This window comes from Colletotrichum fioriniae (genome assembly GCF_027942845.1).
Source record: "Colletotrichum fioriniae strain IMI 355084 chromosome Unknown scaffold_3, whole genome shotgun sequence".
Taxonomy (NCBI): Eukaryota; Fungi; Ascomycota; class Sordariomycetes; order Glomerellales; family Glomerellaceae; genus Colletotrichum; species Colletotrichum fioriniae.
In genome coordinates, this window is record NW_027076839.1 from 3,566,217 (window position 1) to 3,583,140 (window position 16,924).

General features: G+C 53.4%; 1 protein-coding gene across 1 annotated transcript; it reads left to right on the plus strand.

The window, feature by feature from the left end:
- Positions 1-11,346: 11,346 nt before the first annotated feature.
- On the plus strand, positions 11,347-13,402 carry N0V96_003851 (uncharacterized protein; the record flags this gene model as incomplete). The annotated part of the gene is made up of 2 exons (XM_053190492.1): positions 11,347-12,120; positions 12,215-13,402. The coding sequence occupies 2 exons, from the start codon at positions 11,347-11,349 to the stop codon at positions 13,400-13,402; spliced, it is 1,962 nt and encodes a 653-aa protein (XP_053051901.1).
- Between the last annotated feature and the right edge of the window lie 3,522 nt (positions 13,403-16,924).

A 16,924-nucleotide genomic window follows, 5' to 3' on the forward strand; every position in this document is an offset into this window, starting at 1 on the left:
CGCGATTGCTGGTCTTGCAGATAGCTACCTTAGTGCTGCTGGTTGAATCTGCTCGGGAGGGCACCTTTGTGGGGCAGTGAAGAATTATGAAGGCGCGCAGTGGATGTTGATGTGATTATCGTGGGACTGAGAATAATGGCGCGTGGGATAGCATATAAACACCACAGTGACTTGATTGGGCGTGTTGTGGAAAGTCGTGGTCCCCAATTGCTGCCGATCAGATACGGGCACGGTTGGTCGGAGTGAAGGGATGGGCGAGGGACGGGAGATTGCGACGGGTAGGGATATAAAAGAAGGGAAAGGTCGGTTTATCTCTGCGGGATGGTAGAGGATAAGAACCAGACCCAGGCTGCCTCGACAACGACCAAAGTGGAGGAAGGATGGGGACGGGGATGGAGAGTTTGGAAACAACTCTTGATGGGAAGAAAAAAAAAGGTCTCAGCCAAAAAGCTGCACGATGGTAACTGCCACGGCGGGCGGCTTATGACCAAAAACGGCCTGGTAAGGTTGGAGCGACCAGAATGTGCAGTGGACTTTTTTGGGTTGTTTACTTCCGTGTTTGTCAATACAGCTGAGAAATCCGAGGTACGCACCGGAGACGCGGTACCAACGCGCCATCTCATTGGCTGAGAGCGATGGAGCCCTACCGTTGGCCGGTCGATGAATGGGGCCCAGCATCATCGCCGCGGGGCCAATTGAGCTCACTTCGTACGTTTGTGTGTGCAGTTATGCTTCCTTCCAATGGGCCCTGTCTCCGATTCCATGTTTTGGCCAGCCCATGTCTCTGCGCAACGATGCGCATGAGCAAATCCGGGGAACTATGCTTGAGCAATGCGTTGCGAAAGCAAGGCACGAGTCTTCTGTCATCGTTTCACCTAGACCACATAATACAGTACTACACCGTCCTAGACAACCATCGTTGTTGTTTTTTCGACTTTTGTATTGTTTGCGCCAAATATCACCTGACTATCTTCCCAGGCCAACTGTCTACAACGAGACGCCGTTCGTCACCCGTTTCGATAATCTCTCCTCTTCTTCACTCTCGACAGTCCCTTTATCAACGGCTTCTTACGGAAATCCTTTGTCCATTGTCCTGCTGAAACCCGGAACGTTTACCATTAGCTTGGCTCCCGCTCGAGAACACAAAGGCAGTCGACCCACGTTGGCCTCTAGAACGTTGGGCGACTCGTGGAAGGAACGCCATAGCGGCCCAGAACAAAAAGGCATACGAACCGCATCGCCTTGAGGCTCGAAGTCGTTGATCGGTTCCTGACCAGCCAAGCCTCGCCTGCCGTTGTTCTCTCCTCCAGTCTTTCAGCTCTGCCATCCAGCCTATCCCGAAGAAGCCACGCCCGAAACCGAAACCCATCGTACTCCGAGCTGTGACATTAGCCCTTGCCACGGCACCGGTTGTGGCAAACATAGTCCTTCGACTTCTAGTGCGTTATATTGAAATGTGACGATGGTCTTTGTCCTGCTGGGTTTTCCTCAATACGTCGCCTCTATTCCCCTTCTCTACTCACTCATCTGGCTTAGTCTCGCGCTATGCCGGAGTCTCACGACCGCAATTACTGTCTCGCTCGCACCCGAATATTCTAACCTTCGTTGTGTTCTTTTCCTCGGCACTCTCGACACGATACCAGGTCGTGGGTACAACCTTTCAAAGCTTCCTGCGGTCCCAAGTGACGTTAGAAAGCTGTAGTTGCGACCGGCTGTAGTCGCGTATATCTAGAAGCAGTTATTCGCCCAGATATTCTCTCGAGAGCCTAGAGTAGCCTCTCGATGTAGTCAACGTCATGGGTGAAGGAAGTATTCTTCGGAGAGGAAAATACGTGCTTGACAGACTCGTAGTGCTTCGGATCATTATGATCAATGTTAGGTGGTTGTTGAGTTTATCTTGGCGACTCATACGAGCTTCTGCAATGGGATTTATGTTCTGGCTGTGTTCTGCAGTTCGAACAGCGAAGAGCTGGCGAATATTCATCTTATACGCAGGCACGAGTCTTGACCTCTACCACCTGTTTTTGCCCATCCTCCGATTGCCAATGATTCAAGTATCTTTGCGATGTACTTCACACTGGAGTGTGCACACCTGCTTTGAAGTAAGGAGAACTGTTTCTCATTGCCGTGACTTCATTGTCTCTTGAAAATACTTCGAGGACTCAATCGACGCAACTATTGCATGCAATCGCCTCATTCCATCGTGTCTTATGACATTGTAACGGATTTCCAAGGACCAACGCCTGATGGCAGAGAGAAAGCACCACGGAAGCATCTGCAAATAGAGGACAGCTAGTAAGATTAGAGAGTCGGAGCAAAGGCATAGGCTGGGCGAATCAAGTATAGTGCTATTAGAGACATACGAGCTCCCGTTGTTTGACCAAGTATCTCAATCGGCAGTCACAGGTTTCTTCAAGTCATCATGTACTTCATCTAGGCTAACTAGCAGGTAGGTTATGCCAGTATGACGAGGTAAGAAAGCAGTGACTCAGCTCGGACAGTACATCTTGTGATTTTTACTGATCTTGCCCCGACCCTTAACAAGATCGTTGAGGTCATTAATATCATTCATATTAAGACAGGATTGTAAAGTTCGTCGTCGTCGAGACTATTTTTTTCTTTCTATCATTCACGTGCGCTACCTATGCATGGCCCAGCAAAGTTATCGTTGGATATCAGCATCTCAGCCTCAGGCTAACACGCTTTTCCCGAATGGTACGTGCTGTTGATGATTGAAAGGGATAAAGTATTGGCGGTATCGAAAGCCGCGACTCGGGCTCATGGATTGGAAATTGCGACTGGTGATCATGCTCGTCTTGTTTCCACCATACCAACTTTAGGACGGCTCACTAATATTTCGCTTGGGGAAGCTTGGGGAAGAAGCTAGCAACTCACATTTCTTTCGCATGACTTTACTCCCATTTGAACAGTTGTTCACCGTCAATAAAGGGCGCGGAAATATGAGGACACCACCAGTAGAAGACAGGCCCAGCACCAGATGGAAAAGGAAGCTTAAATCTTGTGTGAAACGGAAATCCGGAAACCGATTGAGAGACCCGATGGCAGGAATGACGGGAAATCCTCGGTATCTCCATCCCCTGTCGTCATGCTTTCGCAATTGTCCAAGTGCAACGCTAGTCCAAAAGGGGAACATGATTTTGGTCCTCCTCTTGCCGTCGCGTCTTCCAAATGAGGTTCAAAGAAACACATCGCTCAACATTATCAGCAAAAAATCACATGAACTCATAAAAAACGACTATAAGATATATCAGATGACTTTGAAATATATTTTGGGGTCAGAAGGCTTGAAATGGACCGGAGGTTCACAGTTTCATCCCGCAGACCACAATCAGCTAACCGCGCCCTCACTTGACACCAATTTACCACGAAGTCACGTGATGAATTCGTCACACGTTCCCGCTCTGTAGCGGAGCTCGCCTCCAAAGGCGCCGCATCGTCAGCGTTGCGACTCACCCAAGTATCGATGAAAACCTTCTCATGAGGTACTCCGGCGCCTTTGCACCACGAGGTTGCGCAAGGCCCCTCCCGCAACGCATGTTGTTCAACCTGGCGCAATTGGCGATAAATGCGACGGAATTGGACGTACGCGCCTGGCCCAACACCTTGCGACCGGCATGGGCAGATCCATCCTGCAGAGCATTCTTTTCTAGCCAGTCGCAATGGCGCAACGCGATGCGCCTAAAGCATCTGCTTTGTTTGTTTTGATCAAGAACAGAATTGCGACTCGTCGCTCGTCGGACGTCGGGCCATGTCTCTTGTCAGCCTCTCCAGCTGCATGATGGAAATCGAGGGGGGGCCATCAGGGACCGGCTAGGATGTGCGCAGACAATTAATATTTCTGCATGATGAGCACAACCTCTCCTTCTCACCCCTCATCGATGACCCGCCACGCAAGCTGCGCTAGACGGGACGACCTCCTTTCCAGGCACAAGGTCGAAGGCTCGAGGCCCGGGGCGGCGACTGGACGGAGGGCGCCGCAATTGCATCTGACTGGGTTCGGCGCATTTCTCTTTCGCACGCGCACTCTTCTCTCATGCTCGGCTCTACAGTCGCACAGCACCACCCTCCATTACTTTGCGACGGAGTGTCTTGGAATGGGCGGCACAGCTCAGCTTGACTGACGAATATCATGGCCATTCCATCGCGACTCGCCATTGATTGTCGAGCATCGGCGGATATTGCGTAACAGTTTGAAAGGGAATTGCTAGCTCAATACGAAAGCTCCCAGGGCTTAGCACATATGCGACGGCTCCGAACATGCCCCCTGCAACCTGTCGCAGACTTCAAGCACAAAAACTGGATACCCACCGGCAGTGCAAAGCCAGAGTGAGCGCACGGTACGCCAGCTGTCCCGGAAGACCCTTTGCTTGTCGCATTGCCTCTTCCCACTATCTTTCAAATTGCCGCGCTCAGCAGAGCAGCATCGACCGCCAGCTGCTCAGGAGTGACGGGAGAGAAAGATTAAAAGAGTGAGAGGGGAAGCGAGTGTGTGCCTTTGTCTACCTTGACGGTTTTCGAAGGCGCGCGCGTGTGCGCAATCGCACACACACACACACACACATACACAGTCGCAATCCATTTCGACTAGCTCACTCCATCCGATGCTCCACGACTCACGAGTCCTTATGGCCTCAGAGACTCCCATGGAAGAACGGTGAAAGAGGGGCAGAAGTGGCGTGGCAAAAGCTACCCAGCCATGCGAAAAGAATAGTAGGTCGAGTGTGACGCACCAGGGTCGCAGAATTTGACTGATGCTGCCTCCGCTCTATCGTTTCTCTCCGCCAAATGCGTTGAAGCCACCATGCGCGGGAAAGCGCCGATCCTCCCGGTAGAATCCAGCAACACACACGCACACTCACACACAGCTCCATTCCTAGCTCGGTGGTACCTACCCGTTTGTATCCCAAACCAGCAACCGGCAGCAGAGCCCGCGATTGACAAGATGGAGTCGAGCGACCAATCGAAGACGAGTCGCAGATATCGTTAGGTTGGGCTGGTCTCTGTTGTTTTTCTAGAGTGTTGCGCTGGTGGCGGTTGTGGATGAACATGGCATGGCATGGCATCGCATCGCATCGCATCGAACCGGGATAGGGTCCACGAGCTAATCGGGTCGAATGGGCGCAACGACTGGGCCGACACGCAGACCGCGACTGCTCCTGAATCCTGAGAAATATGTCGATTCGCTGTCCGAATCTTCTCTCGCCTCCTCAATCTCCATCAAGAGGGCAAAAACAGGGTCCAACGAAAAGGCATCGACTGTTCCATTCCCAAGAGCCGACCAGTCCAAAGTTCAAACCTCGACGTGGCAGTGGAGCCCCAACCTGCGAGGTAACGCAAAACAAAGAGCAACAAGCTGCGTTCGGGAAGGATAGCTCATCCCTGCGAGGAGATCTGGAGCCTGGGCGCAAAAGTCTCGCCAGGTATCGCACACCGTTCTTTTGAGTGCGGCCGGTTTCTGAACTCCCCGATTGGCGAAAAGGGACTTGTTGGGGCCTGCAAAACCCAGTGCCAGTTCATCAATACTTCTCCGCACTGCGCTCACTGGCAGGGCCGCAGAGGAGGAGATACACACGATACACTCGAGTGGCAGGCGAAAGAAGATGCGTGGGTGCGTCGAGCGATCCACACATGCCGTCGTCCCTCCATGCCATCCCATCCTGTCGCAAAGCGCGAGAGAGAGGAGGGGGAGGAGAGCTGCCAGTGACTGCTGTCGGTGTCACCTTTCTATCTACCTGAAGTGGAGATTCCTCAAGGCCAAGCCGTCGAGCATTTGGAGCAAACGCAGCAGGCGAGCGGAGGGGAACTCGGGATGACGGCCAAGACCTTGCCCATTTCCTCGGCCTAGTTTTTCATGTTGTCTATTCGTACCTCCATGGTGATTCGGCAGCGACATGACACTTGAAACCCCCGACCAGCGCATACAACCGTAACATGACGGCCTGAACCAATCTTGCTTCACGCTACAAACCATCCCCCCCAGCCACCTCATCTATCAAGCTCGCGGATCGAGTATCTCATCATGTCTGGTTCCTGGCCCTATTAACAGAGCATCGGTAGGTATGCGCAGGTGCGAAAATCCTCGTGCGCATATCGCTTCCGTGCGAAGGTGCACTAGAGTCATGCTGTGCAGAGAGAGCAGAAAGGTCCGGACAGCAAGCGGCCTCGATACCGTGTACTATCGGATGTCTGCCCCCCCACCATTCAGTAGACATAACCTTTGGCCGTCTATCTGGGACAGACCTATATGTTGTTGCTTTCTCGGCCCCATGCTGCTGGACGGGGACCCATCCGAACAACACCATGAAACGAGCTGGACGAGGGGGGGTATTTGATGAACCAAACAGTGCAGCAGCAGGGCTCTCCTCCTCCTCCTCCGCAATATCAAAACATGCGCCGGGCGAACCCTCTGCAGTTCAATAAGCGATTGACAGTTGAAACCAGTCCAGACCGAGCAGACTGGCGCTGGAGTCTCTACCTGTACCATGCTGGTAGCCGCCTTAGCCAACATTCCGCCTTGCCTTGTGCATGAGCCAGCCGCGCTCCGACCATCCTTCTCTGGCCGCTATCTTGTCTTGTCCCTCTTGGTCCCCTGCTGTGCAAGACTCGTGGCGCCTCAAGCTGGTCCGAACGACAATGCCATTGGCTCAATGACAAGGTGGCTCACAAACCCCGTTCCCTTGCTGGGGGTCCTGCAGTTTTTGTCTACTGTACATCTTATATTGAACGGTTCATATGCTGCTGACTAACAAAGTCCTGATGGATGGCGATCGGATCTGGAAATTCACGGTCATCAACATCAAAAGGTCTAAAAGGATAACTAACCCCGGGGCGATCGCAGGACGGAGCAAGTCTCGTAGACGGCTCCGTGAGCAACGAAGGGGCCCGGGGTTTGAGCGGCCGTATCTTTCATTTCACCTAATAAGACTACATTCTCCGCCAAACAAGCTGCCGTCGCTGGTTAGTCGCGGATACCATGGCGCCAGTCAGCACCCGCCTAAGACGGGTTCGTGGTCTTTGCGCCGTAGAGCAGGTACCGTGCTTTGGGCTGGCTCCTCTCTCTGCCCGTCTTTTTTGGAACTGGAAAGACATTGGGCGGGCTTTTCTTAGCTGAGGTATCCCGTACCACGATGGGAGAACGACCTCAATGGTTGGGGACGGATGGATTGGCGCCAAAACACTGGCACACACACATACACACACATACCATCCGGCATCCATACCGGAACTTGCAGCTTCTTTGGCGCCTTTTTTTTTCGTTGGAGCATGGCATCACGTAGTGGTGTGCCCTCCAGGTAAGCAGTAGGTCAGCGATGAAAGACCCAAGATCAACAGATGGGCCGGGGTTCATGGGTCTATCTTTGAGGCGGTTTAACTTGGAAACGGGGGAGTTGAAAGCTGGATCCCCCGCGACAATGGGCCATCGCGGTCCTCAATTGTTTTACGGAGCGCATTGCCAAAGGCAGTTGAAGAAGGGAGAAACGCGGATAACTAGACCAGACCGTACTATACGGAGTACCGAGGACAGCTTCTCTTGCGCCAAGATTGGCCATGCGATTCCGAGTAGCAAATCGAGTCCCTCCTTCTGATGCGATAAACCCTGGCCTGGAGCCGGTTTTGGTTGCGGGTAGGGTGGGATGGCGCTTTTTTCCCTTTTGCGAAGCGCCGCGTTGTCCCATTGAACCGACGAATTTGATATGAGGGGTGAGAAATAGTGATACGTTACGGGCTCTTCCGGCACGGGAGAAGAGAGTGTAAATACGTATCTGATTCTGCAGGCACTGTAACTTTTCATAAGGTATTTTGTGAGATGCCTGGGCAGGACTCTGCGGAAGACGAGTCGTGGATCGGGGTCCGATGTCGCGCGCATCCGTCACGCACGCAGTGCGGACAATGGCGGGCGCATTGCGCGCCGGTATCAATTATGATCAAGGTATGTGGTCGCTGACGAATTTGCGCACAAACCCGAAGGTCCGGAGGATGAATATTACAGATTTGCGCAAACAAGGTCCAACAAGTCACAACAGTACTCGACAGGAGGCTGGTCGCAAAGTCGCATATGAGAGAGGGATGGGGCCTTACAGGTCCGCGAGGTGTGTGTGCGAGTGAGTGAGTGAGTGAGTGAGTGTGTGTGTGTGTGTGTGCCAGGATTGACGAGGTTTCGATGGCTCAGGCTTCCCAAGACCGGACAGGGATGGCTGGGCGAATTGGAAGAGACAGAGTTGGGTGAGGTGAAGGGATTGGCACCGTATGAATTAAATGCTCAAGGCCCAAAAGAAAGGGAAGGTTTTTTGTGTCTTGTTTGCTCGCGGAGAACGGACCGGTTTGAGCCAGTTTGACTGGTCCGTCAGTTTCTCTCTGGTATTTTGAGAGACAGACTCGCGAGTGTGTGTGAGAGTGAGTGTACACACCTTATCTGAACAAGTTCGGGTCGCCTTGGGGTGAGCCGACACGAGGCGCGAAAGTCAAGTTACTATTGGTGAATGGAAGAGAGTATGTCCATGTAATGAGGTGTGGTAAGGTGAGGTCAGATTCAGTACGAGGCACACAACTTGCGACGTATGTTCCTTGCACAAGGAGGAGCGCTTGCTCGTCATCGGTACGGAACAAATGCATATAAATGTGTGAGAGCGAGAGTGTGTGTCTCTCTCTCTCTCTCTCCACATGTTTGGCTTTTGAGAGTAAAGTACGGGGCGATATGCCACGCTCCCTTTCCACCGTTTTGTATGAATATAGATATGCCGTACAAGGCGGCGGAGGAGGAGGATTGTTCGTTCATATTTATATGAATATCTCACCGTCTGATCGTTTATGTAACCTGCGCCTTGCGGCCTTTGCTCCCTCACATAAAAAAGTATCGGTAAATTGAAGTGAGTCGAAATGAATCGGGGGGGAGGACGCACAAAACGAGATGGAGCACGTCAGTCCCTTGAATCCATACTCCGTACTCCATTTACCCCTGTCCCGAAGAACAGTATTCGAAAATATGCCCTGCCAGAGATTGAGGCTTCTAGAAGGACTGCGTGTGAGAGAGAGCAGGACTGGTGAAGGGAGGCCCAGGTAATTACGGCTAGACGAAGAGGCCATCATATCCGCAAATAGGCACTTGACGAGATTTGATGGATCAGACTGGCCGGCCCAGCAGATCTTGACTTTGACCGCCTTACCGCACACTTCGTACTCACACAGTCACACGTACCCTTTCACTCGCCCTCTTTCTCTCTCTCCTTCTCACTCTATCGGCTGATCGCAGGCGAGGTATTCGTAGATCGGTTACCGGTAGGCTCAAGTTAGAGACAGAAGAGCCAGATGGCAAAAAAATGCCACCAAGCCCCCCGGTCTACGGCCTGCTAGGCCCTTGTCCGGATCCGCTTCCACTCGCGAAGGAGAAGAAGCCAATCCATACGGATACAGTGTCGCTCCTTCGTTGTGCGCGCAGCGGCGGCGGCGGCGGCGTGTGGCTCCCAAGTTGCGCAAGCATGAGCGACTTGGGCCCCGGTGCGTCGCCGTCGTCTCTGGCCACGTAGCACCGCCTGGAAACCCGACGAGTGACTCCAAGATGTTCGCATATATGGTGGTGATCATATCGACCTCGAAAACCACAAGCCCAAGGGTCTTGTCGGGGCGCAGAGCAAATGCGCCTGCGACGTGGAAGTACCATTTTCACTCGTCACGCTCAGGTTCGAAGCAGGTGTGTGAGGTGACCCAGGAGAATAGGTAACCAGACGGGATGAGCGGGTCCGGTAGGTAGGCAGGTGCCACTGCCATCCACTCTTCCTAAGCCTGAAGGTGCGGTGAGGTCCACGGGGCGGGTGCGGCAGGGCCTTGTTCTGGGGCGAGCTAGCCACCTGCCTGGCGATTGCCCGGAAAGGGGTAGGAAGGATGCGTTGGGGGGGTGGTCCAGCGCTTCACCTCAGGGACCTGGCCATAAGCTACAGCGGCACTTAAGCCCTGTGAGGTCCGTCATCTTCGGGGCTGATATGTGCCTAAGCTACAGCACCAAGTGCCCTGAAGCAAAGGAAGTTGGGCAAGACCCGCCCAAAACGGTAGATCGAAGATGGCACAGTTCCTTACGCACTGTCACTAAAGGAAGTCACTGCCGGCACTTGAGGGGGCCCTGGTCATCTCAACACTGGACTGCACCTACAATTACAGGGTCTCTTCCTCACTGCACATCCGCCGTACTGTGTGTTGGTTAGCGAAGGCAGACTGCTGTATGAGGGACCCAGGGGGAGTCACGTACCTACCTAACCAGTAACCACCCCATCCCCGGCAGGAGCAGAGACAAACCTAACCAGACGTTCAGGTACTCAACTGACGGTGGGTGATGTGGACGGTACGGTACCTGACCTGGAAATTGGGAAACTGGAAACCGGACTGGACTGGAACTGGACCTGGACCTGGACCTGGGACCTGGACTTGGACTGAGGTGACTGACGGACCGCAGACACAAAATCGTAACCTCTCGACTTGGCTCCTCTTTTTCCCTCTCATGCACATTGCACACAAACCTGCGAATTGCCCGGCAGAAACAATCATCCAACACCACTGCCATTCTTCCAAAGTAAGTTTGAACCGATCCTATGGTCTTTGCGATCAAGGCCTCATATCCCTTTTCGCCATTCCGCTCCAGAATCCCGAGTCCCAACTCTCCTGTGCTTCCGCCGGGCTCAAGGTCGAGAGAGGCTTGATGTATGGGCTGGGGTCTGGCTCGCTCGCTCTCTCTCTCTCTCTCTCTGGCTGTGCTTCTTCGCTACTACGTCTTTGCCGTGCGCTCCCCGACCCAGTCCCAGCTCAACCACTCCTCTTTCTCTCCTACTACTCCTCCTCCTACCTTAACCATACTTCTGCTTCTCCTCCTCTCTTCACTCCCGATACACTCCATCACAACGTCAAATTCGTCCATTCGGTCCTCAATCTCCATCCCATGGCTAATCTTTTGCAGTCCATGCCCTAGACTCCAAACCACCCCGTACTCCTTTCCTCAACCACCATCCTCTCCGACCGTTCGCTCCGGCAGCGTCCTTGGTCAGATCGCCCCGTCTGGCGCTGACCGCACGACAACCCAGGACACTCGATATAACGTCTATGTTTGATATTTCGGTGGATTGATACCTCATTCCGTTACTCATCCGACTCAAGTTTCGGCTTGCTCGTCGTTGATACCCTTCGTCCCGCCCATCGACTGCCGACTCAGGCTCAGGGTTCCAACCTTTCCGTACCAACTCTACGGAAACCCGCCCATCGCACACCACCCCATTTCCCATCAAACTTCCCTCGCTCGACATTCCTCCATTCAAACCCATCGAATCAATACCACACATCACAATGACGAGCATGTCCCCTACAAGCGTCGTCAACGGCGGTTCCGCGGCCACCTCAAACCAGGGTAGCGTCTCGCCCCGGCAGACGGTGTCGCCCAAGAACGTCGCGTTTGAACTCCTCTTCACCGAGTCACCGCAATACAGAGCGCGACTCCCTATGCGAGTCCAAATATATCCTCATGACACTACCGACTCCATTGTCACTACCGTCAAGAATTTTTACGGTTTGTACGGTGGCCCGACCGGCTCAAAGGGCGTCAGTTTCGAGGACGAAAATGGCATAACCCTCATCGCCCGATACGAGAACTTCCGCAACAACATGGTTGTCTACGTCAGAGTCATTGAGGAGTCCCCCTCTGCTTCTAGCCCCTTTGTGCCGCCCACATATCATAACCCTCCCCCCAGCGCCCAGCAATATTTCGAGGGCAACAGTTATCCGCTGCAGCCTCCACCGCGCTTCGGCCAAGAAATCTCTAGGCCTTCATCGAGCACGTCTCGGAGGCGCAGCCCATCCCCCAATGCCGGACGCGGCCGGCGTTCCGGATCTGCCCATACAAATTCCAAGAAGGGTCGATCCCGCTCTTCCAAGAATAGGGACACTGCCGCCTCCAATGGCCACGCTGATATCTACAGTGATAGCGTCAACGGATACAGCAGCGGTGACGGTGCCCCTGGATCCAGCTCCAGTAGAATGAAGGAGCAAATTGGCAATACCGAAATCAGCCTCGAGAACATTGTTGAGGGAGGTCGTCGCAAGCGGGCCAAATTTGAAAGCTCGGTAAGTCTGCCTGACCGCACAGGTCTTGGACAATGTTCTTCTCTTGTCTATTCTTGTTAGTCTGAGCCTTCCGTACTCATCCTGTTCCATCCAGGAACTTCCCTTGTTTGCGCCTCCTCAGATGCCAGCGGCTACGTCGAATCCGTCCGTGTCTCCTGCCCGCCGCGCCGAGCCTCAGCGAGCCTCTCTGCCATTTGTCCATCCGGGCCAGAACCCTTTTACGAACCCGATGCCTCTGCATTCCCCGCAGAGCCACAATAATGGATATGCGCAAGGAGGATATTATGCGACGCCGTCGTCTGAACGCCACGGTCGCGGTAGCATCGGATACGCTGGACAAACCGGCAACTACAGCGGCATGAGCGGCATTCTGCCTACCCCAGACCCCACCGTCGGCAGCTGCATGTCGGAAGAGGATAAGGATGTTGCCATCCAGCTTATGCGCCTGGGTGAGATGTCAAACATTTCTCATGGCCGCACATCTGCGTCCACGCTGGACGACACCTTCAGCGGCCGCGCTGACGCCGCCTCTTCCACTGGAGCCACTAGTGACGGCGAAAGTGAGAGCGACGAGGAGTCGGCCGCTCGGCGCCAAAAGCTGGATGCCGCTGGTGTCATGCGCAAGATCTACCAGACCACGGAGAGCCACTTTATTCCCCAGCCCAGCATCGAAACTCCTGTTGATGACATCCGTATCGAGAAACCTACCAGCCACGTCGTCAATGGCGAGGGCAAGCCCGAGGTGCTGAAGAACAAGACCAACCTTCCGGATGCCAAGCCGAAGACCCAATTGCCCAGCTCCAAGCCCAAGACCAAGGTCAGCAAGGTTCCTCGGCCTACTATCCCCAAGCCCAAGAAGGCTTCAGCCCCAGCATCCGTTTCGGCTCCCGCTCCCGCTAGCAACGGACCCATGTCGCCGGCCTCTCTGCCTCCTTCACGCAAGCCGTCGATCGCCTCTGCCGCCGCGGCTGCCTCAGGTGCACCCGGCGAAGATGATCAGCTTGATCTTTCTGCCAAGCCTCGCTGTCAGCGATGCCGCAAGAGCAAGAAGGGTTGCGACAGGCAGCGACCTTGTGGGCGATGCCGTGACGCCGGCCTCAACGCTGAACAATGCATCAGCGAAGACGAGGGCAATGGACGTAAGGGCAGGTATGGCCGACACATGGGCGTTCCTATTAAGAAGGAAGATATTGTCAACCCTACGCAGCCCATTCTCCTGCCAGCTGCGCCAATTGCCACGACGGCGGCGATGGCCGACAAGAACAAGAAGCGCAAGCGATAGAATGACTGGATGTCGATGGAGTGAGCGCAACCTTGTGCAGCATCACTCGGGAGAAGACTTGCGAGTCTTCTTTGCAACCTTGTCACAATGTTTTGGACCACTTTTCTTGCGACGAAGAAGGTTTACCGGCTTACCGGCGTTTGGCGACAAAGATGTTTGAAAATTGGGCGAGGCGCTCGGACGGTATCGTTTTACGACATGCCCCTTTATCGTCGCAATTGTCTGGTGTTTGTCACCATGACCTACCAACAGCCCTGGCAACACGGCAGAGACTTGTTGGTGAACACCATTGAGAATCGCCGGGTGAGGCCGGTCGCACACACTCCTTTTGGCGTTTATGGTCTCTTTTAAATGGAAAGCGGTGTTTTTTTACTTTTATTTACTGGCTTGCGCGCGATGTCCTTTTCATTTCCTACTACATGTCTTTCAAGTTGTGGCGAGGATGCTACAGTTTTGGCGAAGTTGTGCAACTGTACGATGTGGTGGAGCGGCTGAAGGCCAGAAAAGCAAGCGAGTATACTGAAATACTTGTGGGCGCGTGCGCAGCGCAAATGGATCAGTGTTAGGATGTGGAAGATCAAGGTGTCACTGCAAAGCGAGGATGGAAATGGGATGGTACAGGTGCGAAGGAGAACAAAAAGCAAGGATGGGTACAATGGCGGGCGAGACGGTTCCAAGGCTCACGCAATGGTTAAATTGTCCGGGCGGAAGGTGGATTGTATGCCTTGGAGGTTTGTGTTTTCCTATATGTACGCGAGGGACATGAAGCTTCTCTGCGCGAGCGAGCTTGCTGCTGTTTCTTTAGTTCCTCTCTGGATGCTATTTGGAGGCGGGCAACAGGAGAAGATGCAGCTACGATACGACTGTTTTTTGTTAGTGGCAACGGTTCCGTAGTGAAAGCCAAAGAAGAAAAAAAACATATTGATCATGTACTTTGGTGTTTGCGGCGATGCGGCGCAACGCGATTGATGGGATGCGACAACGGTCAAAAGTGATTATGCGGGTGCGATGACATTGCATCTTCCGGTGCGGAGCGGGGACAGAGCAGGACGGAAGTCGTTGAAAGATGGATGCGCGGCTAGTCTGCTTTTGGCACTAGCGTGCGGTTCTCGCCGTTGCATCCCGTTCCGGCTCGGGCGGGGAGGGGGGCGTATGGATTGGATGGTGTGGCTGACGTCTGTTAGCCGCCCTGCCAGGTAGGGGAAGCACAGAAGCACAGGTGCTCAGGGCGCACAGTTGCACAGTGTGCAGCGGTAGCCGTGAGCCGTGCGCGCGATAGAGCAGAAGCTCGGGCTTCTCCCAGGAAGGGTACGGGTGGCTCTTACGCACTCGCGCGCTAAGAAGGTACTTGAGCTTGGGGCGTCAAAGCTTCCCTGACCCACTTGAGGAGAGGTACTGTCAAGTGGGAAAGGTTCAAGCGCGAGGTACCTTTTTGATTACGTCATTTCGTGTTTTGCGAAGAGTGTTTTTACCCCGCACCTTTTCGAGAGCTCCCCGCACTTTTTTTCAATGGTCAACGATGTTGCGGTCAGACAGGTTGGTCAAGTTCGTGGGTGAAGAATCTACTGTCGACGACTACTTGTTTTTTGAGAAGTCGTGGGACGGATGATGCGATGCAGGGTTTGAGTGCGTGCATGGCGACGCGATTGAGTCAGCAGCGCGCGAGGAGGGCGCGCGCAATTACCATCGTGTTGAACCAGTGACCAGTCTCTTCCCTTCCTTTTTACCGATATATGCGCTACATGACACGGGTGAAATGGCGAGGCTAAGAGCGTTGCGTTGCGGGATTGGTTTTTTTGGCATGACAATGGTTCGAGGCGGTGAGCGCGCGTTGCTGGTGGTTGTGGATTAAGGTAAGGCGAATTAGAGTGTGTGCATATGTGTTGCATGCGATGCGTTTGCGCAAAAGGAACGAATTGAATCGTTCTCGCAGTCGCGTCTCAAGCTGGTTTTGTTATTTGTTGTTGTTTTGGTTTATTTGTTTACTTTTATGCGCTGATTTTCTTTTACCGTTTTTTGGACGTTTTGGAGAGGCGCAGGCGCAGCAGGGAGGTGCGAGCTTCCTGGGATTGGAGGGATTTGGGTGTTTCACTGGTGGCGGTGCTATTCCGGGGGAGGGGGACGGGTAACGTTTGGTGGTTGTGCCTGCAGTCGCGAATCTTGCTGCGACTCCAAGACGAGAACCCTGGTGTAGAGCAGGTGGCAAAAGACGCGGTACGGTAAATGCGACAGGCCAGCATATGGATAAGATACGGATAGGTAAGGCAGAGAGAGAGGAAAGCACAAAGGGGAGCTTGCTTTCCCCTTCTTTTCCCCTTGGAACCAAAGACAAGGCTGAGGACAACCGCACAAAAGGTGACAAGGTGAGGTAGGGAAGACGCAGGGATAGAAAGGTTCGGGGTGTTATCAGGTCACTGATCCGCGGCGCGTTGTTGTGTTTGAGACTGATTGGTGACGACACTTTTCACACGTTTTTCTCGGAACTTCGGATTGGACGGCACTGGGCGGGTTTAGAGGTCGCATTGGGGTTGGATTGAGGTGATGCGCAATCAATCTGCGCCCCGACGGTATGGATCGCAGCAAAGGTAGCACAGCGAAGCCTGCCCAAATCCAAGGCGGAAAAAGAAGTTTGAGAATCGTGCGGAAGAAAAGGAAAGAGAAAAAGGGAGAGATGAAGAAACGTGTTAGCTGCAGCGTATATTGCTTCTTCCCATCGGGGCTCTTTTTTGCAAAATCGCTTCTTGGCGTTTGGGATCCTCACTAAGGTATTAGCGATGCGATGCGATGCGATGCGACGGGGCGGAAGACGGTGGGCTGGATGAGGATGCACGTTTAAGGTAAACTAAACGGAACGGGAGGTTGCGCCCCGCATCCGCGATTCGGCGCGCTGGTGGGGGTCGAGCTTTTTTTTTGTTTTTTGGCGTTCGGGTTTTCTTGGAGCGGGGGCATTCCTGGGAAGTTGGAGCCGAACACGGTCCGTGCGTTATCTCCGCTGTCGCTGCTTTTTGTCACTAAATCAATGGTTGGGTTGGGAAAGACGACAGGATATAAGGTATTCATGTCACCTTATCCGTCTCGAAGGACTTTGAGGATCCAGAATTCTCTCCATGGAGAAGCCTTGAACAATGGTCGGTATGTATACTCATGCTACCTTGCTTTGGTTTGAGCAAAGATAGGGTTCCTTCAGTTAGAATATGCGCCAATGATTGATTGATCGATCATAACTCAACTCCAAACTCTTCCTGCGCTTTCGTTCTTCCTATGCTCATGCCTCTCCGTCTTTCTTTCTAGCCCGCAGCGGCAGAGTTATCCGCAAAGCACGCTACTGTAGTAGCAAGCTGTACGGACAAATAGACTTGGTCGAGCCAGGTCAATTGCGGACCTAGAACGTCGAGGATGCAACTCCGCCTATCGCCAAGCTACCTTACTGACTCTGAGTAGTAGTCACAATCCCGCCGGAACCACCAAACTACGTGTAGCGTCCAATAATATAAAGTGATCGAGTCACGCAATTCACAAAAC